The 25,225-nt window shown below is 53.2% G+C and overlaps 1 protein-coding gene across 1 annotated transcript in view; it reads right to left on the bottom strand.

Moving 5' to 3' along the window:
- Positions 1 to 2,867: 2,867 nt before the first annotated feature.
- Positions 2,868 to 25,225, bottom strand: part of FBLN5 (fibulin 5) — a 68,480-nt gene continuing 46,122 nt past the window's right edge. Inside the window, exons 6-11 of the mRNA XM_004681622.2 lie at positions 22,699 to 22,815; positions 19,067 to 19,186; positions 14,722 to 14,844; positions 13,630 to 13,756; positions 11,217 to 11,412; positions 2,868 to 3,823 (exon numbers count right to left, since the gene is read on the bottom strand). Coding sequence (XP_004681679.1) covers positions 3,662 to 3,823; positions 11,217 to 11,412; positions 13,630 to 13,756; positions 14,722 to 14,844; positions 19,067 to 19,186; positions 22,699 to 22,815 — 845 coding nt within the window. The 3' untranslated portion in view covers positions 2,868 to 3,661. The remainder of the gene's footprint in view (positions 3,824 to 11,216; positions 11,413 to 13,629; positions 13,757 to 14,721; positions 14,845 to 19,066; positions 19,187 to 22,698; positions 22,816 to 25,225) is intronic.

The following is a 25,225-nucleotide window of genomic DNA, read 5'->3' as shown; positions in this document are numbered from 1 at the left end:
ACAGAACAGATAGAGCCTCAGCATAATTAAAATCTGTCTCTCCAGTCATCTTGTTCACACTGCTACATTGCCCATCATTTTCTATTCCAGTTTTGACTCATCGGCTGCATAAGCCTTGAATAAACACTTTAGCAGCGGATTAGAACTATCTTGTTCTGAATTCTGAAATGACTCAGCCAACGCTGGGTGTAGGCATACAAGCACAGCACACTGTCTCTGTAAGGTCAAAACCTTTACCAGCAGGACTTAATGTGTGGACTGAAGAGTAAGGAAGGTTTGTCCCTTTATCCTATCACTTCCCTCTGGGGGACCCTCAGAGCTCAAGATGAAGAATCTGCACAGAACAGGAAACACTCAGCCCAGAAATATAGTCAAGGCATTGAACATGAAGTAACCAGACCTGCTGATTACTTCAGATGTTCTCGCCATCTGGAAAAATAACACCCAAGGGCCGTGCAGTTACCTAGCACATTTCTCAGTATGCTACACAGGCCTGAGAGGCACCAGGTAGGCAGTGTCTGTGCCAAGGAGGGTGTTATGATTGGCAAGCCGCCGTGGAACTCTAAAACTGCAAGCGTTATGGCCATGCTGGCTGTTATCCCCAAACCACATTTCAAGGAATCACAAAACTTTAGAATTAGAGGGAGTTGAATTGAAATTTTCATTGACCGTGAACCCAAAATATTAGGCGCGAACACAGGAGTTTTGCAGGTACCTGGGTTTCTAATCCTGCACCCATCCATCACAGATTCCTTCCTTCATGGGACTGGTTGGGACTGTGGGAAGAGCGTTCATGTGACAAGCTGTGAGCCCAGCTCAGGAAGGGGGCAAAGCTGACAAAGGACATTCCCAGAGAGCCCAGATGTCTTGGGGTCAAGGGGGGCAGCCAGCCCAGCCCCATCAGACTCCCGAGCAGCACAATGTTGTGACTACGGAGGCAGACTCGACCCCCTCCCCCAGCTTGTGAAAGTAACAACATCCAATTATTCCCAAGGGGTGGTGAAGCAAAGAGCTTTTCGGGTTCTGGGACACTCTGGAAGGGTTTCCCAAATGTGTGGGGTTTGGCCTTATGGTATATGCTTTGCCCCAGGGCGTTTTTCCTTTAATTTTTAGGCCCAAGTGTATTTTAAGGTAAATTGATCCCACATGCTTCTGGTTCATTTACACTGAACTCATCAGACCCTGTTTGGAAAGAGCAAGCTGAGCTCCAAGAAGCCCTTTGAGCCTACTTTTACGAGCCTCTCTGAGCATTTTTTTTTTTTTTTTAAGAAGCAGAAAGCCACATTTTGACAAGGACACGTAAAATGCAAAGCCCAGAGACTGGGGTCTGCTTCCAAATGTGGCACCTCTGAAACCAGTGGGGCCCAAGTCACCAAGACAAAGCTTCCCTGCCTTCGTTTTCAGAAGTAAAAGGAAGCCTTACCTTCCACTGTGGTGAGCCAGGGTTGGTAACTCAGGGACTCTGACAGAGCTCACTCCCTCAAGCTGCCAGAGGCCTGAGGCCACACCCACCCCAGATAGGGACGCCCCCACACCTGGAGCCCACAGGAGCCGCCCACTGGCCGTCTCCAGGGCACTATCCCTTCGTTTCCAAGCTGTGGAGCAGGGCGTGCAGAGCAGAGGGCCATTGCTGTTCATATTGACATCACTTGACCCCCTAGAAGGGGCACGGTGTGACTCATTTTCGAGAAATCATAGCCTCGGTCAACAGGAGAAATTGGTGAGGGGTGTGAGTGTGAGAAACATTCTCTAGATGATGGCGCGGGACATGCTACCTCCCGCACTGAGACAGCAGTTATTAAGCGTCAACAGAACCCCAACTCACCCTGGAATCCGGGGCACAGTTCTTGGCCCATTTGGCCTTTCGTGAGTATTTCCCCCAGCAGGTATGGTGGAAGCATGCAGGGATGCACCCTGAAGACTCCATTCAGGCTGAGGGAAGGTGCCTCCCTCTTCTGAAGCCGGAGGCTGACTCTGGGGGCGATACAGGCAGAAGCCCCCACCGCCTCTCTAGTCTGTGACTTGTGTCTTTGCTCCTGTCCAGGGCCCTAAGACTTGAAGGAAATCTGCATCAGGAAAAGGATAACGAATCTTTGACTGAAAAGATGCCAGGGCGAGGTGGTCATGCTGGGCAACCCCTCTTTACAGGGTTTGTAACGCTGTCCTCTCAACTTCAGCTATCTATCCGTTTCAAAAATCCCAAAGTCTTGGACCCTCCCTGAGGGCACAGCGGGTTAAAGTGCAGCATTGCAAGTGAGCCACAGCCACTTCAGTGCAAGTTCAATCCCCAGCCCTAGAGGTGACCCACATGGCGCAGCAGACCTCTTCTGACCCGCCTGCTGCTCCCCTCAGCAGTGCACTTTGTCATCTTCCTGTTCTGCCTCTGGTGAAGCCTGTCACTGCCCCTGTACCTCTGGCCTATACCCCAGTTCTGTATGAATAAATAAATAAATTTAAAAAAAAAACAACAAAACTCAAGGCCTGTACTCTACTTCAGACCAATGAAAACAGTGTCCAAAAGGCCCAGGGAATAATTTTTCCTTAGATATGTGCTAACAAGGCTTCTCCCTTGTCAGAATAACTTGCACCATTCTTGAGCTGGACAAGTGCTGGAGTCATCCACGTGAGAGGGACTGTTGGTTGTGTTCCAATAGAATGAAATCAGATTCAGGGTATATGCTTCCCTCTGACTTCTCCACCCCCCATTCGCTGTCCCCTTACCCCCGTCATTTGCCCAAGTTATAAATGATGGTTGGGTTCCCGGAGCGTCTTCCAGGCCGGTGCACAATAACCATGTTGAAAGAGAGGAAGAACCAGCCCGAAATGCTGAATAGTGGTGTCAAAATGAACCAAACACAAAATCTCTTCAAATATTTAATCAGTTTGGAGACCTCTGCCTTCCAACCCAGTGGGGTAAAATTGCTAAAGAAAGCATGATTAAGGGGTCCTCAAAGAAAACCTTGGCTAACATGAAGAGGAAACTGGGTTGACAGTTGGGAGGGCAGAACTTAGCATGTGTCTTAAGACCTTTGGTAGGTATTATGAAAAAAATACTCAAAATGAACAAGAAAGGATTAACGTTATACAAACTTAAGGACATCTAAAATTCCTTTTATGACTGCAAACTCCAGATGTGATTTTGAAATAGACTCTTTAAAAATCCTTAGATCCTGCTGTGGTTTCTTCCCATAACCTTCTCAGTACATACAAGAAGCAAACTAGCTACCCCCAGCATCCCCATGACTCGTTGGGTCTTTGCAAAGCAGCAATCAGCGAGAGAGAGAGGGAGAGAGGGAGAAAGAGAAAGGCGTGGAAGGGGGAGAGGAAGCCGTTCACAGTCTTTGAACATGGACTCACACCCCAGCCATCCTAATCTATTTCCTTTGGGAAATATGAAAATAATCTGATGACCCTGACAAACCTCCACTGATCTCTGGTCAGAGTGCCAGTGACACTACTGTTGATGACTGCACCGTAGGAGCTGGGGAAAGTGTCCTTCAGGATGACAGGTCTACCCCATGCGGGCAGGGTCAGGCCGGGGGGGCTGACCCTGGGGAAGCATTCAGCAGGAAAGGCGTCGCGACCGGCTCAGGCTCCCTCTCGCCTCTTCTCTCCTGTCCCTGGTGCCGTGAGAGGTGGCGTCAGAGGCTGCAGCCGGGCCTCAGAACGGGTACTGCGACACGTATATCCGCAGCCGGATCACGGAGCTACCTCTGAAGTTGATGACGGTGTTGACGGTGATCATTTCCAAGTCCAGCTGCATCTCCCGGGGCCCTTTGATGGGGCGTGTCATCACCAGGGTGGCACTGATGGGGCCCGTTTGCTGCAGACAGAACCGAGGGCGCCAGTGAGGGAAAGGCAGGACCACTGCAGGTGTTTGACCCCAGAGCTATGGAGCGACACCTGAGGCGGTGAGGGGAGCAGGCCAGACACGGCCTCTACCACAAACACCAAAGCGGACGGTGCACTGACCTGGCCACAGCGGACTACTGCAGCTTTGATCAGACACCCCCCTTACAGTCAGACTGGCATCCCCGTGGTGCCACCCTTTCCCCCCACTCCCCTGTCCTGGATCCCATGCTCCACCTGCTCTTCCCACTAACCTTTCAGGTCCAACTGAAATGTCACTTCCTCAGAGGAGTCCTCCCTGATTTCTCCAAACTAACTTGGTCCCCCACAACCGTCTGCCATTGCACAGGGTGGAGAGGATTCAGCACCATGGGCACTACTTGCATGACCTACTTGGCAAAGTTCTAATGCCTACATCCCCACCAGACCTGGAGCTCCACGAGAGCAAGGACCAGGGTCAAGTTTTTCACCAAAGCATCTCCCCAGAGCCCAGCACGGTGCCTGGCACACAGCAGTAAGTGTCTGAATAGAAGAATGAAGAAGTGACCAGCCCTTCACTTCCCAGGGCCCCTCTCTGAAATGAGGGTTGGTCCTAGATCAGTGGTTTCCAAGGATACAGCTTGCAAAGCACCTGGAACAGAGTCTTTAAACCAATAGTCCCAGGGCCCACTCCCGGATTTTCTGCTTCCGTGGTTTTTCAGCTGCTGTCTGGGAAAGTGTTATTTCTTTACGTGACTCCAGGCGTACGGTCCCTGCAAGAGCCCCCGTGTGCACAGTGGCCACCTCAGCCTCGCCACTCTGTGACTCCATCACTGTGGTCCTAAAGCCTTCATTTTCTCCTCCACTGAATTGCGGGTCAATCTTTCGAGGCAGCGAGGAGCAGACACCGACACCCACAGAGCATCTCCTACACTCTCGCAGTCTCCATACAGTGCTGACGTAAACTGCGTAAAACCCCCGAAGGCTCTGCTCCTCACACTGTGACCCCTGGATCAGCAGCATCAGTATCACCAGGGCACATGTTAGAAATGCAGGACCCCAGGCAGCACCTAAGACCCACTGAGTCAGAATCTGCAGCTTAACAAAACCCCCAGGTGATCTGCAGGTACAGTAAGAATTAACAAGCTGATCTGAAAGCACAGGACTGTGGCCAGGAGCCTGCCCACCATCCATTCCAAGAGTATATAAATACTGATAGAAATATAAGGCAAGGGGCCCTCCTGGGTGGTGCAATGGTTAAAGCGCAACACTACGAAGCTGTCTGCAGACACTGCAACATGGGCTCGATCTCCGGCCAGGGAGCTGACCCACATGATGCAGCAGACCTCACCTGTCTCTCCTCTGCCCCTCTCAGCAGTGTATTTCAGTCGATCTGCCTGTTCAGCTCCTCACTCCGTCTCTGGTGAATCCTCTCACTGGCCCTGCACCTCTGCCCTATACCCCAGCTCTGTATGCATAAATAAATAAATCTTTCAAAAATAAGCAAAGCAAAGCCCAGGAAGGGTGATCACTGCCTAAGCAGTCACTCGGCTGGGCCGAGGCGAGCCCAAGGACTCCACTCCCGTGTTCCTGTGTGATCCCGATCCCACTGCACCGGCGTCAGAAGAGGCTGGTGTGTGCTTCACTTCTCCCTAGCACTGCTCTCGAGAAGAGATGGCTGCAGGTGAGTGCGATGGGCACCTGCTGAGGAACGAGCAGGAGGGGCTCCAATATGCTGGACAAGTTTCTTTCAAGCTGCAAAGTCCAGCACTGTGCCCACTTAAAGTCACATCATGTATTTTATCTGTCTCCATAAAGGGAGGGCCCCTCATAAATTGTGTATATCCCCAAGAGCTGCCACAGATATGTCAAGGGTGGGGCTATCATTGCCGGTCAGGTGCTGGGACCTCCCCTGTCCCCCCAGCTCACAGCAGCCTGAAAGCCATGCAACTTCCTCTTGGCGTCAGCTTCCTGTTTCCGTCAGCATCAGCTAACTGGCGCAGAGCATCGCCAGCACTTCCTTATCAACTCTTGCAAAACCCTGGAGCCTCAGCCAGGACTTGAGAGGCTCCCACCACATGGGGAAATGCCTCTAGCGTTTACAAATACAAATATGTCACCAGCTTTCACTGAATGAACAGAGGTGAAGGGTTGAGGACCCTGGGCTCTGGGGAGCCTCTGGAGGGAGATCTCCGGGGCCTGGGATGGGGAACCCAACTGTAAACTCCCACACTGTTCCTCTGGGCGTTCCTAGTAAGGTCTCTGGGGTGTGAGAAGAATCACCTTTTCTGTTCAGAAGTAACCTCAGAAGTGAGTGTGCTTGGCCCCCACCAGGACCAGACCTGCAGCTGGCATAGACAGGCCTGCCCCCCGAACCCGGGGGGACTCAAATGGCTGGCCGGACACTGAGGATAGTCACCCTCACTGTTGTGCAGGTGTCCAGGGCTGGGTGAGGGCTTGAATGAAATAAGACCGCTGGTGCCCACCCGTGGTGCAGGGGGTTGAAGCGAGCAGCAGCTGCTCTAGCACAAGTTCAATCCCCCACCAGGGGGGTGACTCACTCATGCTGAAGTGGCTTTAGCTTCTTAGTGCTGCTTTAACCTGCTGCACCACCAGGGAGGGCCCAGACAAATAAATCTTAAAAAAAAAAAGAGGACCTCCGTGGACTTGGGGGCCAGTGCAAAATGCTGCTGATGGCAATGACAGTGGTGGTGGTTACGGTCACAGGCTTTGAACAGCGACCTTGTAAACAGCTCTTATTAAATCTTCAGAAACAGGTTAAGGCACCGATGTCTGACCCCAGCACACATGCTCCCGACATTCTGCTCTACCAAGTCAGCACCTCCGGACCGTACACCACACACACTCAGCTTGAAACCACCGCTTCACGTTGGAAATGTTGCCCCGCTGTTTGTCCCCACCCGCCCTGCTGTTGTGTGGGTTCCCCAAGGGCAGAGGCCACATCCTGTTTGTCCCTGAATGCTCTGTCCTGACCTAGAGCCATGTCCACAGTGGTGCTGAACACTGGGGAGCACGTGGCTGGACGCTGGTGCAGCTGTGCACAGCAGGAAGAGGCTGCAAAGAGCCCCCATGGTGTGTCTCCTAACCATGCTCCCACACATGCTCAGGTTTGCTCTGAACCAGCTGTGAGGTGGCATTGTGTGACATGTGGCAAGCAGCCAGGCTCTAGCAAGTTACCTTCCCTCAGGCTGTCACCCGATCGGCGTGTGTCATGGAGTCGGTGTACTTTGGCACACTGCCCCCGGGGCTGTGGACCTTCCTCTCAGTGCTGGCACCCCTACGTCACCTGGCCAAGACCAATCCCCAGCCCTCTGCATGGGCTCAGTGTGGGGCGGACTGCCAACAGGGCTGGCAAAGGGACACGTGTGCACCTGAGTGTGATGTGCCCACACATGGGTGTGTTTGCTTCCCAGGTGAGGCGAAGCTCTCGAGCGCTTGTAACACAACCAGGGGGTGTCAGGCAGGGAGCGCCGGATTGACCACCAAGCCCAACCTCCACGATGCCCAGCCCCATGGGCAGCCCTACCAACCTCTCCAGGACCACGAGCCCACATGTCCCTAACAGAAGTAGCAGCAACAGCTGCTGCAGAAGCAACTGCCCGTGCAATGGTGACTCCCACTCACTGCACGGTACCGTGGGCTTTCTGTGCTGTCCAATTTCTGCTGAGGCCCCAGCGCTGGATGAGTAAGTGGAAACACTCCCACATGCTAGTGAGAATGAGCTGGACTGGCTGGGCTCAGATCCTGCTCTGGGGATCTCTGGCTGTGAGATCATGATCGTGGGCTTCCCTGTGCCTTGGGACCCAGCAAGGTGAAGCACCCCCCCCACTGTGGAGATGAGCGAAGTGGGGTATGGGGAGCAGCTGGCGCCAGGCGTGGCACACGCCGGGCACGGGGAGGATTTCTGTTGAGGCCGTGAGCCGTTACTGTGGCGTCACACGGGACCCACAAGTGACGGCCTGAGGATGCATCTCCCTCTGTCCCCGCCGCCGCCGGCCTGTAGGTGTGTGCCAACACACTGACCAGCCTCACAGCCGGCAGCAGGGCTTCAACAGAGCTGCTCGCGGCGGGGCACGCCCTGGCGTTTAAAGAAAGCAGAACATGGCACTACTGCACTCTTTTCTGGAGAAGTCAGGAGGGGAGCTCAGAGCAGCCTCCCTGTGTGACAAGTGGGAGCTGCAGGGGAACTGGGTGATGAAGCTGGAGGCCTAGTGGGGGAATCCCCACTGCCATGGGAAATCTATTTAGAACCTGGCACCAGAAATGCAGGGGGGCAGTGGGAGACCTCAACACCAGGGAGTCGTCAGCTGAGTTGACTACTCAGGGGAATATCCAAAGAACCCATCAAGTGCCCCATGAAAGAGGGGCACGTTTAAGTCTATGCCCCAGAGTGTGTACCCCAGCACCTGCTGAGAACAGCAAAGAGTAGGGTCTCTGCCCCCCCACACACACCACCCACCTTTCCTCTGCTACCATCTCCGCTCCTTCAACCTTGGAGGAGGAACTTGAGACGGCGTTCTCCTTGGGGGGGGGGCAAAGAAGATGGCACAGAACCCAACCAGCCCGCCCCACCTCTGAATGTGGGAGGGCTGACCCCTAGGTTGAATGAAAGGTGGGGGGATTGACGTTTCCACTTAAAGCAACCCAGACTTTTGATATGGAAAATAAGAAAAATTACTAGCCACTGAATATGCCTGTGAATATTATGGAATCAGCCTGAGACGTCAGCCAGGGGTCCTGAGGTGTGAGGGGGCAGAGTAAGAAAGAGCAAGTCACGGAATGTTCTGCCTGCAAATTCTGCAACTTTGATGATAATAGGCATTCTTGTTCCAGGAACTGCGCTAGTCCTCAGGCTCTGTTTCGCCCACTACAGCTGAGGCAGCTGAGGGTCAGTGGAGATGGTCGGCCCAGCTCCAGAGCCACGTCGGAATGACTGCGCGGCATCCTGCGGAGGGTGCTGCAGGCGGGCACAGCCCTGCCTGGTGCCCAGGGCCCGGGCATCACGGGGCCCCTACACCAAGTCTGGGCTGCAGCCCTGTGGCCCTTTAAGCCAGAAGCCCTCTCCCCACGCCTGCGTTCCATTAGCCATCCGCAGGTAACGCCTCCGTCCCCCCCACCTGGGTGTCCTGACCTCCTCCTCTGAATAAATACTAAAGAAACCAGGACCTTCTCAATGTTCTCAAAGAACAAGCTACGACTCAGCTTTGTGCGTTCAAGGGTCCCCTCTGTGCCGTGATAACCTGGGCATCAGGAGAAACTTCCAGAAGAGACGTCTCTCCTGTTCACTCCACCTGCAGGACAATCCTTTGCCCTCCATCTCTGGGTACCCTTGCGGTCAGCCTCATGGGGCACATCTGGGTCTAGGAGGGGTTTAGTTGGTGGCCCATGGTGTGACATCTTGCCTAGACAAATCTTCCATCTTCCATTCCATTCTGCTGGGGGGGGGGGAGACAGAGGCAGGTGATCGAGTGATGGTAATTCTAGTCTCCAAGAGAGACCTCTTTGTGCCCTTGAGTGGGACTCGCTGTGTCTGTACAGGTGATGATAGAGGCCAGACTGGAGAGGCCCAGCAGGCTAAATTTATGCTTCTAGGGCAGCAGCCCACAGCTGCTCACAGACTGGGGTTTCTGCTGGGCAGCTGTTACTGTGCATATGGGGAGAAGACAGACCTCAACACAGGTTCCTCTTTTTGACATGCTGCAGTTTCTCTTCTCCCTCTCCCCTCCACGCATTCCACCTTCTTCCCAAACCCTTGCCCCTGCTACGCTGCTCTACAGAAGCTGCTCATGGGTGATGTTTTCATGTGCCCTGGTCCCTTTAAGGTCTTGCCAAAAACTTGTTAATGAGGACATGGGCACATTACCAGACCCTTGGGCCATTTCTAATCTGCTCTAACCACCACTTCTCAGACCTCCCAGTGCACAGACAGTCCCAGCCCCAGAGGCAAAGACTGGAAGCTTCTATCAGGGATAGTGTGACCCCATCCTTCACAGGCACTGGGGCATCTCCCACAAAAGGCTGAGCTCCAGGGACCTATGCTTCTGAGTACAGCTCCCCAGAGGGACCCTGTGGTGGGAGCACAGGCTGTAACTGAGCTGCAACACTCAGATCCTTGGGTATGAGAGGCCAGACAAAGACCCCAAAGACATCGAACTGAATCCCTAGAACCCATAAAGGTTAATTTATAAGGAAAAGGGAGTTTTGCAGGTGCTCATAGGCTAAGATCATGACTTAGGAGATGACTCTGAATCACATGGCTGTGCTCTAAATCCAGTCGCAAGTGTTGCTTGAAAGACAGAGGCCATTTGAAAGACACAGAAGAGATGGCGGCAGATTGGAGTGATGTGGCCTTAAGTCAAGAAATGCTGGCAGCCATAAGATGCTGGGACAGGGACGGACTCTCCAGAGGGACACGGCGCTGCCAGCACCTTGATTGTAATCCAGTGAAAATGATTTCAGATTTTTGGCTCCCAGAACTGAGCAGAAAAGTGTCTGTTGTCTTAAGCCACCAAATTTGTGATAATCTGTTACAGTGGTTGCAGAAAACTGAGACGTGTCATCTGCTGTAATAGATTCTCTAGAGAGGAAGCTCTGGGGTCCTCTGGCCAAGTGCCCAAATTCACACTGAGATGTGAAAAACATCTCTCTAAGCCAGCGGTCTCTAAAGAAGTATGGACACCCCAGAGGGTGGAGGAGATGGAGCTCAATGCTATAAACAACATTACAAGGATGCAATCAACAGAGGCAAACATGTCTTGGGATGTGTGCTCTGAAATTGTTTACTGTTAGGGATGTCAGTGCTGTCCAGTCTGACTCCCCACACAGAAATGCCCTCTAGCTGAGCTACTACAGCAGCCACATCAGCTACTGAGCATGTGGAATGTGGCTAGCACCACGGAAGAGCCCAGCTTTTAAGGGCACTTTGTTTAAATTCGTTTAACAATGCCCATGAGTCAGCTAGAGTGTATTTCTGTGGCTGGAACATCAGCCTTCACGCTCCTGCGGTGTGAATGGCATGAGGTGGGGATGTGGGTGTTTTTGTCACTGCTAAAGCTTCAGTTTCTAGTGGCTACTTGATAAGTATTTGTGAAGTGAGTGGGTGGACAGATGCTTGTGTGAATGCCTCCCCCACGGAACCAGAACCGCAGGAGGAATGAAGGAGATCTCAGGCTGCACTTAGCCTAACTTCACCCTGGGGCTCTCGGGGGCATTCCCGAGAGTGATAGGACCAGACTCCCAGCCACTCCCCTCTTCTCTCTTCATACCTGACTGTCCTCACGGCACTCAGACCTGTTGCAAGAAGCACGTGCCCAGCTAGATGCCACCAGGTGTGGTTAAGATGGTGCCCGCCCCTTGCACCCCCTTACCCGCATATAGAACTCTCGGCCCTCATTCCCAGACTTGATCTGGAAAATGTAATAAGCTCCGGGGTAGCGGGTCGTCGCTTGCATCTGGAAGATGTCAGCAGGAACAGAGCGTGCGGACACCACGTCCATGTCCCGGTACAGGATGGTGAAGGGCTGGTCTCTGCAGCCAGGATTCTCAGCAGGACACATACAGCGGCTACAGGGAAGGGAAATTTGTGGGGGCTGAGAAAACCCTTTCCAGATGCTGGCTGTGCCTACTTCCTCACTTGAAACGCTGGAAAGGAAGCCAGGCCACTGCAGCCTCCCCCTGCTGTAACCGGAGAGACCCCCTCCACTCCTGCTCTCCTCTCTGAATGAATGCTCCAGCATGTAGGTAGCCCGCTTTGCCTAGAGAATGACCTCTCTGGCCAAGCAGACACTGGCTGCCCAGATGTGTACCTCCAATGTCAGGGTTCAGAACACTGGGACAGTGTCTAATGTAGTTAACCTTGTATGTCCCCATGTCACTACTTGTACCCTCTTGCCAAATGAGCCCACTGGTCCCCAGAGTGCTCACCTCTCCGCCAGCACGCTAACTGAGAAATCACGTTAGGTTGGCAGGTCTAGAGACGTCCTTTGACTTTCTCTTTTGCACCAAGTCGAATGTGCGTGGAGCATGATTTAATCTTTCCATTTGATAAACAAGAGTTTAGAAATCACTATACGTAAGGAACACAGTGGTAAGACTCTGACCTTGAATGGCTCAGCTGCTAACAGGAGAAATAATCCATACACACACTATGTCTAATGCAAAGCAGCCAGTTAGAAACACTGGCATTATCAGAAGCCTTCACTCTGATTACCAAGGAATACTGGCTATGGAGGCCCCTTCCTTTATCCTTAGCTACCCCATCTGTCATCTCGCTCCAAACACTCCCCCGGAGTGTGCTCAGAGTTCACAACAGATCAACTCAGTGGCCAGAAATGGAATCAGCCTTGTGTTTATGTCACTCTGTCCTAACTTCCCATCTTTCTTCAAAATCTATTCATCTACTTCCAAAATATAAACCCAAATCCATCCCCTTCTCAACATCTCCACTGTCACCACAAGTCCCTGAGGCCCACCTGGACCTGTCTCTCCCCTCCCCTCTACTGCGTGGCAGCCAGAATGTCAAACACACGTCAGGTTACATCTCTATTTTGCTTCCAGACACCTGAACAGAAACCACACCCTCAGCCTAGCTCCTGACCCCCCATGGGCCTGGCCTCTGCCAGTCTCTCTACCTCCTCCCAGGTCACTCTGCCCACACCTCACTGCAGGGCAGCAACTCAGGCTCCTGACGGTCCCTGAGGACATCAAAGTGACTCCCCTGCGAGCCTTTGCACATGCTGTTTCCCTGCTCTTCCACCCTCTCCTCGGTTAATGCTGACATCTGTCCATTCCAGCCCGTTGCCTTTCCCCAGAGGGATTTTCAGCCTCCCTAGTCTAGTCCAGGTCAAGGCTACTCTTTCTTTTATGAATGTCTGCTCTATCCAGAGCCCCTGCCACAACCTGTGCTGGGTACTCACTTAGGTGTCCATTTGTTTAATGTCTTTCTCCACTCGCAGAAGAACAAAACCACAGCACAGTGTCTGGTACATAGCAGGAGCCCAAATAACACTTAATAAAGATTGCGTAAAAACAACGTTTAAAGTTTCGTTTTCTGAGGCTGCATCCCAACAGCATGTCAGAATGTCCGTGGTGCCAAAATGGCCACATTAAAATGTCACATGTCACAGAGACTGTTTCCTAGTGAAGTCTGGAGGAGGAGTGATGGCGCCAGCTGAAGAGGACCACGAGCCGCCGGGAGAGGTGGCTGGGGCTGGCCTGGCCCTGTGGGCTCCTGAACCAGGCAGTGAGCCTGAAGGGGTGAGGGGAGCTGGGGGGTGGGGCCTGGAGGCAGGGAGTCACCCAGTGTGTGCAGCCGCCAGCTGGGAGCCTGAGTGGCTGCACCACCTCAGTGCTGGTAACTGAACCCGGAGAGCGCCCCCACCACAGACAAGGGTGCCTGGACACCCCAGCGAGATCCAGGGCGGAAGCTGAGCGCTCTTGGCAGTGAGCAGTGACCTCTCGAAGTGACCAGCAGGCCCTGTTTGGCCAGTTTTTGCTCAGAGAGGAAAAACCTGCTGAGCCACAGATTCCAGTCAGGTGCTGCATTCCCAGGGCACAGGACAGGTGCGTGGCATTCAACCTGCCGCCTGGCCTGTGGCGCTAGGGTTTGGCTCCGTTCTGTGGGAACAAAGGTACGACGGGCGGGTGTGGGGGAGAGGGAGATGTGTGTGTGTGTGTTGTGTGAGCTCCTGGCAGGAATCACGGCCTCACACCGTGCACTCTCCTTCCAACACCCTGGCCGTCAGAAGCAGCCCCTCACCCTCGTCCACAGCCGTGACTCACTTGTCGCTGATGCGCAGATAAGGCTCCTCGCAGCGGATGGGGTCGATGCATTTGAAGCCCCCTTGCAAGTTGTAGCAAGTCTGCTGTAGGTTGCACGTGTGGTTTCTGTGCTCGCACTCATCGATGTCTGAAATGCACGACAGTCAGGACGGCTGGTTCAGGGCCGCGATCCCAAGCAGGTGGCCCCAAGCCAGGGCCATGGCAGGAGTGAGCTACCCGGGTCTTTCTACAGAGCTGCGCTGACGAAGTGGCAGCCGTGGGCCACTCGTGGCTACTGAGCACCTGAAATGTGGCGTGTTGGGATGTGGCCAAACTGAGATGTGCGAGTGGGGAACATAGGCCTGACTTCAACGGCTTGGTGTAAGAGGAGACCAGCTCATCGGTCGTTTTATGTGGAGAACATGCTGGAACGACGGCACTGTCATCGCATTCAACGCAACATGTTCTTGAAGCATTTTACCTATTTCTTTTTATCCTTTTAATATTTCTATAGAAAATTCACATTCTATTTCCACTGCCTAGCACTCTGGGGAATTCTTGCCTGAAGTTGGGGTAAGGCAGGTTTACGCTCTAAAAATGGAACCGATGCTTAGCCACCAATCTTCCCACACTGACCCTGTGGGTGAAGCATGGGGTTGGAAATGAGGCCAAGTGGCCAAGAAGGACAAGACCCATGGTGGGGCTCTTCCTGAACCTGCCAGGGACAAGCAGTCTGATGTGTGATGTCTCAAGTTGCCCAGGCTCCCTCCGAGGCCCCTGGTCCATGGGCGGTGCAGCCCACAGAAGTTGTATCTGGGGCCACCGTGACCTGTCTGCGAGGCAGGACCAGCCCTCAGAGGCTCCCACTTGCACCTGTGGTGTTCATGACCGAAGTGAGCGTAGCCACGTCATCTCTAGGGCCAGGGGATGGAAGGCAGGGCAGGAAGCACCAGCCTGGGTATCTGCCCAGAGTCTGCCTCTCTGGAAGCCAGCAGCACTCTTACCTCGCACCCTCCCAAAGCCACACAGGATTCCCTGGGTGAAGGCATCCACGGACCCCCTGAGCCAACCCCACCACGCACCCCCCCTTGCCAGGCCTCTGGACCGCCTTACCCTGACAGCTTCGGTTGTCCTCCAGCAGGATGTAGCCAGGAGGACAGGAGCAGAAGTACGTGCCAGGCTGGTTCACACACTCGTGCTGGCAGAGGAACTCAGAGAAGCTGCACTCGTCCATATCTGGGGGCAACAAGTTACACCTGCTGTTTATAGTCCTGAGCCAGCTGGGAAGGTGAGACGAGAGATGGTCTGTTCCCACACCCACATTAACCCCCTAACACACAGGATGGCCTTCTTGCCGGTTCCCTTCTTGAATGCTTCTGAGGATGGGGCGCTCACTACCTACGACGGACGCCCATGGATATGTGAACAGTTCTAATTGCTAGAAAATTCTTTCCTACCTGGAGCTGAAATATGTCTCTGTTGAACTTCTATCCCTTTGCCTCTGGCTTACTTACATCATTTACTGACTCATTCTGCTCTGTGAGTGGATCCATCCTCCACCTGTGGCCATGAGATCTGTTTACCTCCTGGAGCTTTCTGTATGCAGAGTTCTTCCCCAACACCCCAAAAAGCATTCACTGGCCTCTATTTCAAATGGGCAACTTTAGCAGTGCCACGAAGCTGAGAAGTAACCCTAAAAGCACAGGAAAAGGCACATCTACCATAAGCCAGGGGTGTCAGCTGTACTTACTAGTCCTTCATGGCATCCAAAATCTCTGTGAAAGAGAAAACTCAGGAGAGGTATGTGCAGACGCACATGGTCCCTCTATGGGGCATGGGAGCCCACGCTGGGTCACGACTCCCCTGTGGAGGTGAGGCTGTGAGGGCGCAGGGGTATACTGAGCACACAGGCTGTGGCAGCTGATGCAGAAGCAGCAGTTTCAGAAAAGCCAACTCCGTGTCACACACAGAGTTTGGCAAGGGGCCCCTGTTTGCGCCTCATTCAGCAAGCTTGCCAAAGAAAACATGTTTTTCTTTCATTTGTTGTTTCCAGAAAACTTGCTCTCACTAGTTTTCCCATGTGACATGTCCTCGGATTACTCTCTAACTTGCACTTTGCACTCCCCTGGTGGCTGGGATCACCCAGGAAGGGTGTCGTGACACTTCTCCATGGGATCAGCCCTGCTGCTACTGGGTATCACGTGCCCGGCGCCTCTCACATCTGAGAAGGAGAAACTCCTCCCCACCCCGCCTGGGGGTCTTCGGGTGATGGCGTGGGAGCCTGCAGAGCCAGGGTGCTGCAGTGAAAAGTAACAGCACGCTCAGTTCAGTAAGACCTGCCGCTGGCGTGTCTCTACGCCCACTCCCCGGGTACCTGGTGGTGCCCCAGATCTCTGCCCAGCCTCTCCTAAAAGAGTGTCCCTGTTTATTCCTATTTAGTGTGTAGATTCTGTTCAGACCTGTGTAGCAGAAGCAGCAGAAGCACACGTCAGCTCCTGCGAGGCGCTATATACCAGGCAAAGGACCCACTGCTTTCACCTGCCTCATCTTTTTTTTTAATGCATACAAGAACTGGGGCGTATGCGGGGGCTGAGAGGATTCACTAGCGACAGAGTGGGGAGCAGAGCAGGCTGACTGGCAGAAACACACTGCTGAGGGAGCAGTGGGGAGGCAGGAGAGGTCTGCTGTGCCTGTGGGTCACTCCCTGGCTGGGGATTGAACTTGTGCTGCAGTGGCTGCAGATAGCTTGACAGTGCTGAGACTTAACTCTTTGCACCACCAGGAAGGCCCTACCTGCCTCATGTTATTTAAGCCTCACCTACGCAGGTGCAATTACTTTGCACATTTTCTGGAGGAAAAAAATAGAAGCTTACAGGTGAGGGAGCTTGCTGAAGTTCAGAGAACAAGTAAGCTGGAAACCTGACACGTGAATGAACCTAAGCAGCCATTGTCCAGTCCTAAGAGAAGATCTCCCTGAGAAATCATGCTGGAGTTAGCATAGTGGGCTTGGGAGAATCCCTGGGGACGGATTAGCTCCACTGCAGATAAAGAGGGCAGCGCCCTCTTCTACCTCCCGCTGGACAGAGAGCGCCCCTGATCCACACAGCTTATCTGAGGGTCACAAGCCCCAGGGACTGCTGGAGCTCTGGCTCCATCCATTAGTAGCAAAGACCTGACAGACAAGCCCAGCTCCTGTCAGGGAGCACACCGAGCCATGTGCACCAGTGAGAACCTGCCTGGTTTCCAGGATCAGCTCAGATTAGCAGCTCCCCGAGGACAAGAACCAGGGTCTGGTGCTGCTTGGAGGGGTCACACCAGGCTTAATGACACCGTGAGGGTAGAGATCCTGGGGCCAAGGAGCAGCAGAGAAAGCGGCGAGAAGGGAGGAACAGAAAGACAGCAAACAGGCTCTCTCTGTGTCCACCACTGTCCTGGGCCAGCCCAAAGGCCCGAAGCAGCTAAGCAGGAAAAAGTGGACACCGCGTGATGGTGGAGGAGAAGCTGACCACGTGGGATAAAGAGTCAACTGCAAATCCTTGCCAAACTGTGGAGGATGTGAACTTGAAAAAATAAAAGTGTCTAAAATTCACACTTAGGTAAAGGAAATGAAGACACAACGCCACTTACTGGCATGAGCCAGTCTCGCCTGTGGCCACACCAAGAAGCGCTAAAACTGGGCCAGAGCGGGAATTCCGTTCTGACTTCAGACCGTCTCCACTGCACCGCCCAGCAGATGGTCAATAAATACATAGGGGTGTGCTGGGAATCCTGGGAATATTACTAACTCCTAGCTCCTTGGCCTGGATCCCCTGAGGAGTGCCATGGGAGAGCCCGGGGACTGAATCTAGGAATAAAGGGGCTTTTCAGGCCCAAGGGTATCTTAGGATGGTTTGTGGGACCGACATTTAATCTGCCAAGGCTGTCTGCAGCCGCCCACGGAGGCACGGGTGTCCCTGCCCTGGGGAGACCGGCTGGTGCTTCTCTGTTTCAAAGCTCTTTCCCTGGAGCAGTCAGAAGTGAAGCTATCACACAAGTCTCACTCATGGCCTGAGTGTCAATTCCTGTTACAGTGACCCCAGGATTAGGAAACTTTCCACTCTGCAGAACACAGCCCGGTGGAGGAACCACTGATTGAAAAATACAGGGAGTCTCATTCATTCAGGCCACGCTAATGTATGATGGCTGAGGATATCAAAAGTGGATGGGATGCGTTTAGTTTAATTCAACGTTAACTAAAAAATAAGGAAAAAAAGAAAAGAAGACTCAGTGCAGGATGCTACAGGAATAAGTAAGAGTAAAATGCTGGGCCGGGGAAAGGGCTTTATGAGTGTCTACACCTTTCTAAGAGAAAAACATGAGGTGTGCACAGGTTAGTGTGGACAGTATGTTCCCGGCCAGGGAGGGACCTAAAAAGGCCACCTAAGTCACCACAGCTATGTTGTCACAGCAAGTAACTGAGATTTCACTCATCCATATTAAGTCATTCACTCATCGATTCAGGAACTATTGATTGCATGCTCACGAGGGACCAAGGCCCTGACTGAAGAGACTGCAGAGGTTCACAAGGTGTGTCTGCTCATGTACATGGCTGCTTTCACTCAGCCCGGCCCGCCAGTGTGCTATGCTCATGGGGTTCAGCCCTCCAGAAGCACCATCACGCTATGCCCAGGACTTCAGTCAGTGCCAGGCAAGGGCAAGCAACTCAAACCAACGTGCAGACTAGGTGACGCCTTCCATCTCCCACATCACCTGACACCCTAGCAGGTGGTGTTAAGGGGCAGGATGTCCTAAAGGAACTCTGCAGAATCTTGTGGACTCTACCCACTGCTTCAGCTTTCTGTACTCCGCCCCCTGCTCCAGTGATTGGAAACTACAAATCCCAGCAGTACCAGAGAGAGAAATGTGAGGACCCAAGGGCGGAGCTAAGCAGGCATGCTGGGAATTGAGGGATAAATAGGGTGCCATTTCCTATGGCCCTCTCGCTTGGGCAATGGCTCACAGGACCATGTGACTGGGAGCTATCAGTTAGTTTGTTACTGGAGCACCAAGTAGGTACAAATTTGTTACCAGAGCAAGCCAGTAATATATCCTAGTTACCTTGTATCTCTCTCTCTCTTTCCCTGGGTTGTTCCTTTTCCTTTCCCCTTTTATAAATAAAACCATTATTAACTCTTTTGTGTGTGCTGCAGCACAACTGATTTTTAAATGCGTGGTGAGGCCCCACAGACAGGCGGCCAAGTTCACACTGGGGTGCCCTGTAACAGTAACAGAGGTCAAATGCCAAGGGAAGGGACTCCTCTTTCAGAAAGTGACTCATCTCTGTTTTGTGGGGTTGTGACCCCAGTGTACTGGGAAACATCCCAAACTAGAGTCTGGGAAATGAGAGGAAACACCTGGGATGCTGCCCTGTCCTCCGCCCCCCACCTCTGTCCACCCAACACCTAACAGAGTCCATTACCACTGCAACGAACACCATCATCCTCAAGTTCATATCCTGGGTCACAGCGGCAGATGAAAGAGCCGTAGGTGTTGACACAGGTCTGCACGCAGGGGTTCTCAGTGGCACATTCGTTCACATCTGTGAAAACCCAAAGTATATCACAGATCATTGCCAAAACAAAGCATCCCCACGAAGCAGAAGACTGCACCAGCAATGACACGAACCACCACTAGGTAACCAGAATCAGGGGACCAAGGATCTCCACCCACAGTCTGTGGGATTAAGAGCTCGAACTTGTGTTCCCTGAAGAACTAGACTCCATTTCCATTTCCCTTCTTGGGTTGCAAATTGGGAAGGGTGGAAATAATGTGTCTCCCCCCTGTAGACAGGTGTAGATACAGACACACCCCCAGACTCAACGGGGCAAGTTTTAGACTACAGCTGCCTCCCATCACCTATTGAGTTCATGAAACCACGTGGCAGTGAGCCACTGCCTTGCACATGTCAGGTAGACAGATCATGACAATTCTGGTAATAATTCTACATTTTACTCCAATGACTGAATTGGGAGCACCGCACACAAAAAAGAAAACTCATATGTTGACAACCTCAACCCATTGGTGATGATATTTGGAGATAAACCTTTAGGAAGTAGTTAAGTGAGTAATTAGGTAAGTAAGTCATTAAGTTAAATAAGGGTGGGGCCCTGTGATAGGATTAGTGCCCATTTAAGCAGAGACACCAGAGAGCTGATTGTTCTCCTTCCACTATGTGAAGACAAGGTGAAAAGGCAGCCACCTGCACACCAGCCATCCTCAGAAGCCCCTGAGTAGGCTGGCACCTTGATCTTGGAGCCCTGCCTCAGGCGCCAAGAGAAAAAATCCTGATGCTTAAGTCACCCAGTCTGTGGCACTTTGTCAAGGCCTCTGAAGCAAAGATAATTCTGCATGAACCACGTCACTGACACCATAGGCACTGGCCCCCTGCACAGGCTTAGGAGGTGAAGGAGTGAACCACAGATGTGCGTGGGAGGCTTTCGGGAATGATGGAATATTCACTCTGGAGTGTGGGAATGGCTTCACACATTTGTCTGAGTTCATGAAGCCACGTGGCACACGTTTGTCTGAGTTCATGAAGCCACGTGGCACACGTTTGTCTGAGTTCATGAAACCACGTGGCACACGTTTGTCTGAGTTCATGAAGCCACATGGCACACGTTTGCCTGAGTTCATGAAGCCACGTGGCACATGTTTGTATGAGTTCATGAAACCACGTAGCACACGTTTGTCTGAGTTCATGAAGCCACGTGGCACATGTTTGCCTGAGTTCATGAAGCCACGTGCCTTCAATTGTGCCATTCATTCCATATCCATAAAACACCAAGGAAGAAGAGACACGTGCCCAAGTCCCAAAGCCACCCAAGGTACCGTGGGAACTGGGCCATGAGTCAAAGTCTGTCTACAACACCCAACTTAATTCCACGCAGCTCGCGGGAGTTCAGGGTGGGGCCAGGAAGAAATCCACCTCCACATGGCACTGGTTGAGCCCTTTAGAGCTGCCCCACCCTCCCAGGCTCCAGATGGCAAAGTTCTACTGAGAGGATTCCTAACCCCTAAAAGTCCAGATAATCTGCTTAAGCCTCTGAAAGAGATGTGGGTGGTTAAAACCTTAAAAGCCTTTACAGTAAGCAGCTTGAGTTTTCCTTAAAGGAGAGGGCTGACCTCAGGCCCCAACAGGTCCTGGCCCCTCACATCTCAGAAGCTTTCAGAAGGAAGAAACAATGGCTATGCAGGGAGGTCTGTGGAGAGACGCTGGGGGCCCTCGCTGGGGACCCTGGCTGCATGTGGGCTTCCCTCTGGGGACGCCAGGAGAACGCCAAGGGGCCAGGCCACTGAGTGCAAGCTCAGGCGGGGAGAGTGTTAGTCTTAGGCTGGCGTCCTCAGCTTCCCGCCAGTAGCTGAGAAGCTGGCCACAGGATGAATGAGCTTACGTCCAGCCCTCCCCATTCTCGGCTGTTTCTACGGAGCAGCAGGATCCAGAGGACTCTGACCCTGGGGCTGGAGCTGCGCTTCCTGGCCAGCCCTGGGCCCGGCAGCCCCTGCCCTCTGCAACCCGTGGGCGCACGCGGACTTGCTGGACAGGAAATCTGGACGCTCGTTTCTACCCTGCACTGGCCACCACCTGACTGCGTGGCTTCGGCCAAGTTGCTTAACCTTTGTGAGACTGAGTTCCTCATCTGGGAAGCGGGGCCACGCCTGCCTCCTAAGCCACAGCCGGGGTTCCATGAGCTTAACAGATGTGTGGTGCTCCGAGGATATGAAGTGCTCTTCCACGAATGATCTGTCAGGTCACAAAGCACCATAGAATCGGTGACACTTATGCTGCCTGTGGGCCCAGCTGACGCAATATCCCAGTGGCCCAGTGCCTGCGGCAGGCGTGGTGTTGGCTGCTGCTTTATCTGGAATTGGCACTGCCCGGCCTGGCCCTGAGAGGTCTGAAGGACGCAGCGGTCTTTCGGGCCTGCTGCTCGAGGCCACTCCTCAGGAGGCAGTGGGCGCACCAGGGGCTTGCACCGCCGAATCCCAGCCTCAGAGAAGCCTGGATCCACCCCAAGCAGCTTATCTCAGCAGCAAGGGGGCCAGGCGCCCGCTCCCAGCTCCAGGGGGAAGGAAGGGCCCCTGCTCACTCTTAGGAAAATGACCTCTCCTGGCCAGGGGAGCTCGGTTGAGACTTCTTGGAACAATCAGTAGAGGAGTCTTACAAAGAATCCAGGATCAAGCTCTTTAACGCTGATGCCTTCCTGTTTACCCAATGATTTCGATATGATTAAACTAATGGAGACATAATATCCTCCAACGAGCCAGCCAAGAGGCTGCCAGCCAGACCTCAGATGGTGTGACAAGGAAATGGGCCCTACAAAACCGGGTGGCGGGCTCCAGACAAAGACCTCATTCTGAGCCCCGCCACTGCCTCCACCCTGGGCGGAGCAGCTGCCAGGGACTGGAGGCCCCAGCGGGGTCTGCGGGCCGGGAGCCAGGGGCCGGGCGGGACTTGCACTAATTCCTCGGGTCTTAAGTCCCCCTTTCACTTCCTGAGCAGAAGAAACCTCCAGATGGAAACAGCACAGAGACGCAGCCTGCTTTTCTGGCTTATCAGTCCTGAGTGCTCGTGCGGCTAGCACAGAAGGCCACTGCTTGCCAGGGTGGGGGTGGGACACTGAGTGGCAGCTGACTCTGCTCCGTCGCAGGGCTCCTGGCACAGGTGGGACGTCACAACTGCCCACGAGACCCTGGCCTCGAGGAGGGGCTATTTCACAACTCACCAAGGGCCAGAGCCCTCTCTGATGCCTCTCTTTGGGCCTCAGGAATTAAACTGAGGCTACATGTGAAGCAATTTCTGATGAGCAGAAGAGTCGCCAAGGCAAATCCATGAGACCACAAGACCCAGCAGCCGATGTCCGTGGGTCCGCTCTCAGCAGCACCACTGGCATGTGTCACACCCCTCTGCTCTCAGGGGGTGGGGGGGCGGGCAGGGGCCACGAGTGGGAATACCCTGGAACAGCAGCCCCTCCCGCCAACGTACAGGGTCAGACTCCGAAGGTGACAGCTGGCGTCTTCTGTTGTGGTCGAGTTCTCATCCACACCACCTACCTTGGCAAGACCTTCCATCCTCGTTGAGGGTAAAGCCAGGGTTGCATGTACAGGAATAGGATCCGGGGACGTTCGCACATAGCTGCTGGCAGTATCCATAGCGACATTCATCAATGTCTGGGAACAGAGACACCGGCAATGTAAGTTCCTCTCGCTCGCCGAGGCTGCCGCCCATCCCCAGACTCCCACCAGCATCACCCAGTCTCTGCCATGGGATGGCACAGACACACACAGGAAACTAAGGCTAAGGCCGTACAGCGAGTCCTCGGTAATATCCAGCTGCAATGAAGCCAAGTCTGTGAATAATGTCGTTTTTGTTCAGAGTTAGCCAGGAGTCTTTCTTATCAACATTACAAGGAAACGGCCCTAAGTGACGTTATTCGAGGATCTACTACACCTACTAAGTGTCAGGGAGGGTGACAGCCTCTGGACCCCAAGGCTCGGTCTCCCTATAGTCAGTCATCCCCACACATGCCAGTCCTACGAACACCTCAACCTGCCTTGAAAGTTGCAGAGAGATTTCCACTTCGAGTGGAAAGGTGGACAAGATGCCCTCCAAGATTTCAGTCAAGGCTAAAATTTATCCAACGCTTAAGCATCGAGGATGGTGTTACACGGCCCTGAGATGGGACAAGTTCACTGAAAATGTAAGAGGAGTTCATGGTCCACTGGGCTGCTGGCCAACCCTGGCAACATGGACCACTGTCAGACAGAGCACGCACAGACCAGGGTGTCTGGGCAGTGCATGGAGGCCTGTGGGTCCAGTGACACAAGGGCTTGGAAGTTTGCCTCAGATCCCTCCTTGCCCAGTGGTCTGGATGCACACACCTCTTCCAAGCCTTTCCAGAGCAAGCTTCAGCTTTGTGGGTGAACGGGTGGAGAGCCCTGATTGCACTAGTCAGCAGGGAGCCTGCTATCACTGTAACATGCACTGGTCAGCAGGGAGCCTGCTATCACTGGAAGGCACTTCCCTGCACCCAACAGGGTAAGGAGTTCCCTCCCGTGGGAGCAGATGTCTGAATGAAGCCTGCTGGGAACAGGTGATCTGCCTATAGCTGGAACTGGTCCTCATCCCAGTTCCACCTCCCCTAAACTAGCCACATCCCATACCAGGTACCCCTGCTCCTTTGAAACTAGGGTCCATCCATACTCTGGAGTCCAGCTTCAAAATCTGTCTCTGCATGGAGTACCTACCACCCACGGCCAGCAAGGGCCCCACCGCCACTTCACCCAATGTTCAGTCCCCACCCCCAGGCTGTGCACGGCCTTGTGACCCTATTTTATGTCTGAGGCTCAGCTACTTCCCTCCTGGCCCACCCCACTGGCTGCCCTCTCTCCAGGGAGTGGGAGAGGAGAAAGAGGGCACCGCTGTGCAGGGGTACCTTGGAGTAAAGGCAACCCCCGGGGGCCCTGATTTTTTTTGCAAAAGGAACCTTTCCAAAGGCGCACAGTGGGAGTGGTAGATGCCGATGGAACTTGCGTTTTGAAGGAGAAAGAAGACTTTGGCCAGAGGGTGGCAGAGGTTTGCTGTGATTGGGAAAGGTCTTCCTTTAGGGTGAGAAGGGAGGAGTGAGCCACAGGGAGCCTCCGACCCAAAGCCCCACCCAAAGCATCACACCTATGGGAGTCAACACCCCACCCTCTCCCCAGCAGAGAAAGGTCCCTTCTGACAGGGAAGGGGGTTTCAGGGAGGGGGGTGCTCTCCCACAGAGCCTGAGAGTTCCCCTCACCTGATCCTCTCTAGCACCCCCTCTCTAGCACCTCCTGGAGGAAAAACTGGACTGGGACCCAGTAGACAGATACTGGATTCCAAAGCCCTCTTGGTCCAAAATGTTCCTCCTCTTTGGGTCTCAGTTTCTAGCTCTATAAAAGCTGGATGACATAATATCTAACATCCCTTCCAGCTCAAAATTCTACATATTAAGTTCCCGTACAAATAACTGCCTCACACTGACCTGCTTATGTTCAAATCAGTGGCCTCACATTTTCCATAATAGCTGAGGTTGGTTCAAACGCACAGGAACGTCATGGCCACAGAGGCATGTGAGCAGCCAGCTCTCTGGTGCACGCCTGGGAAGGAGACCCAAGCCAAGCCCCGCTGGCTTATCAGGCCTGGAGAATACTGCAGACAGGGCTCACAGCTGACTTAGACTCGGTCCCAATCAAGAGAGACTTGGAAAAAAGAGCCTTTTTTGTTGTTTGGATTTGTTTCTCAGTTCCTCCCAGACTGACTTTCAAGCAACAGAATAGTGTCTTCGAGAAGTTAAACTGGCAGGGCTTTTCCAAGAAAACCCAGCATAGAAATCACACCTTGGAAACAGAAATTGAAGTGACAGCTAGAGATTGCTATGAATTCATTCACTTGGCTAACCCGAAAACTAGAGGGGAAGAAAGGGAAATAGCCCTCCAGAAAAAACAAACAGAAGATCATATCACCAATGCCAACTGCCAGGGACAAAATTCTCAATTGGCTCTGACTGACTCCTTAGGAGGAAAGAAACCACAGCTGGGGTGCCGGGGGGGGCGG

Source organism: Condylura cristata, unplaced genomic scaffold (assembly GCF_000260355.1).
Source record: "Condylura cristata isolate star-nosed mole 26May11 unplaced genomic scaffold, ConCri1.0 scaffold00013, whole genome shotgun sequence".
NCBI lineage: Eukaryota > Metazoa > Chordata > Mammalia > Eulipotyphla > Talpidae > Condylura > Condylura cristata.
This window is presented reverse-complemented; position numbering and strand designations above follow the sequence as displayed.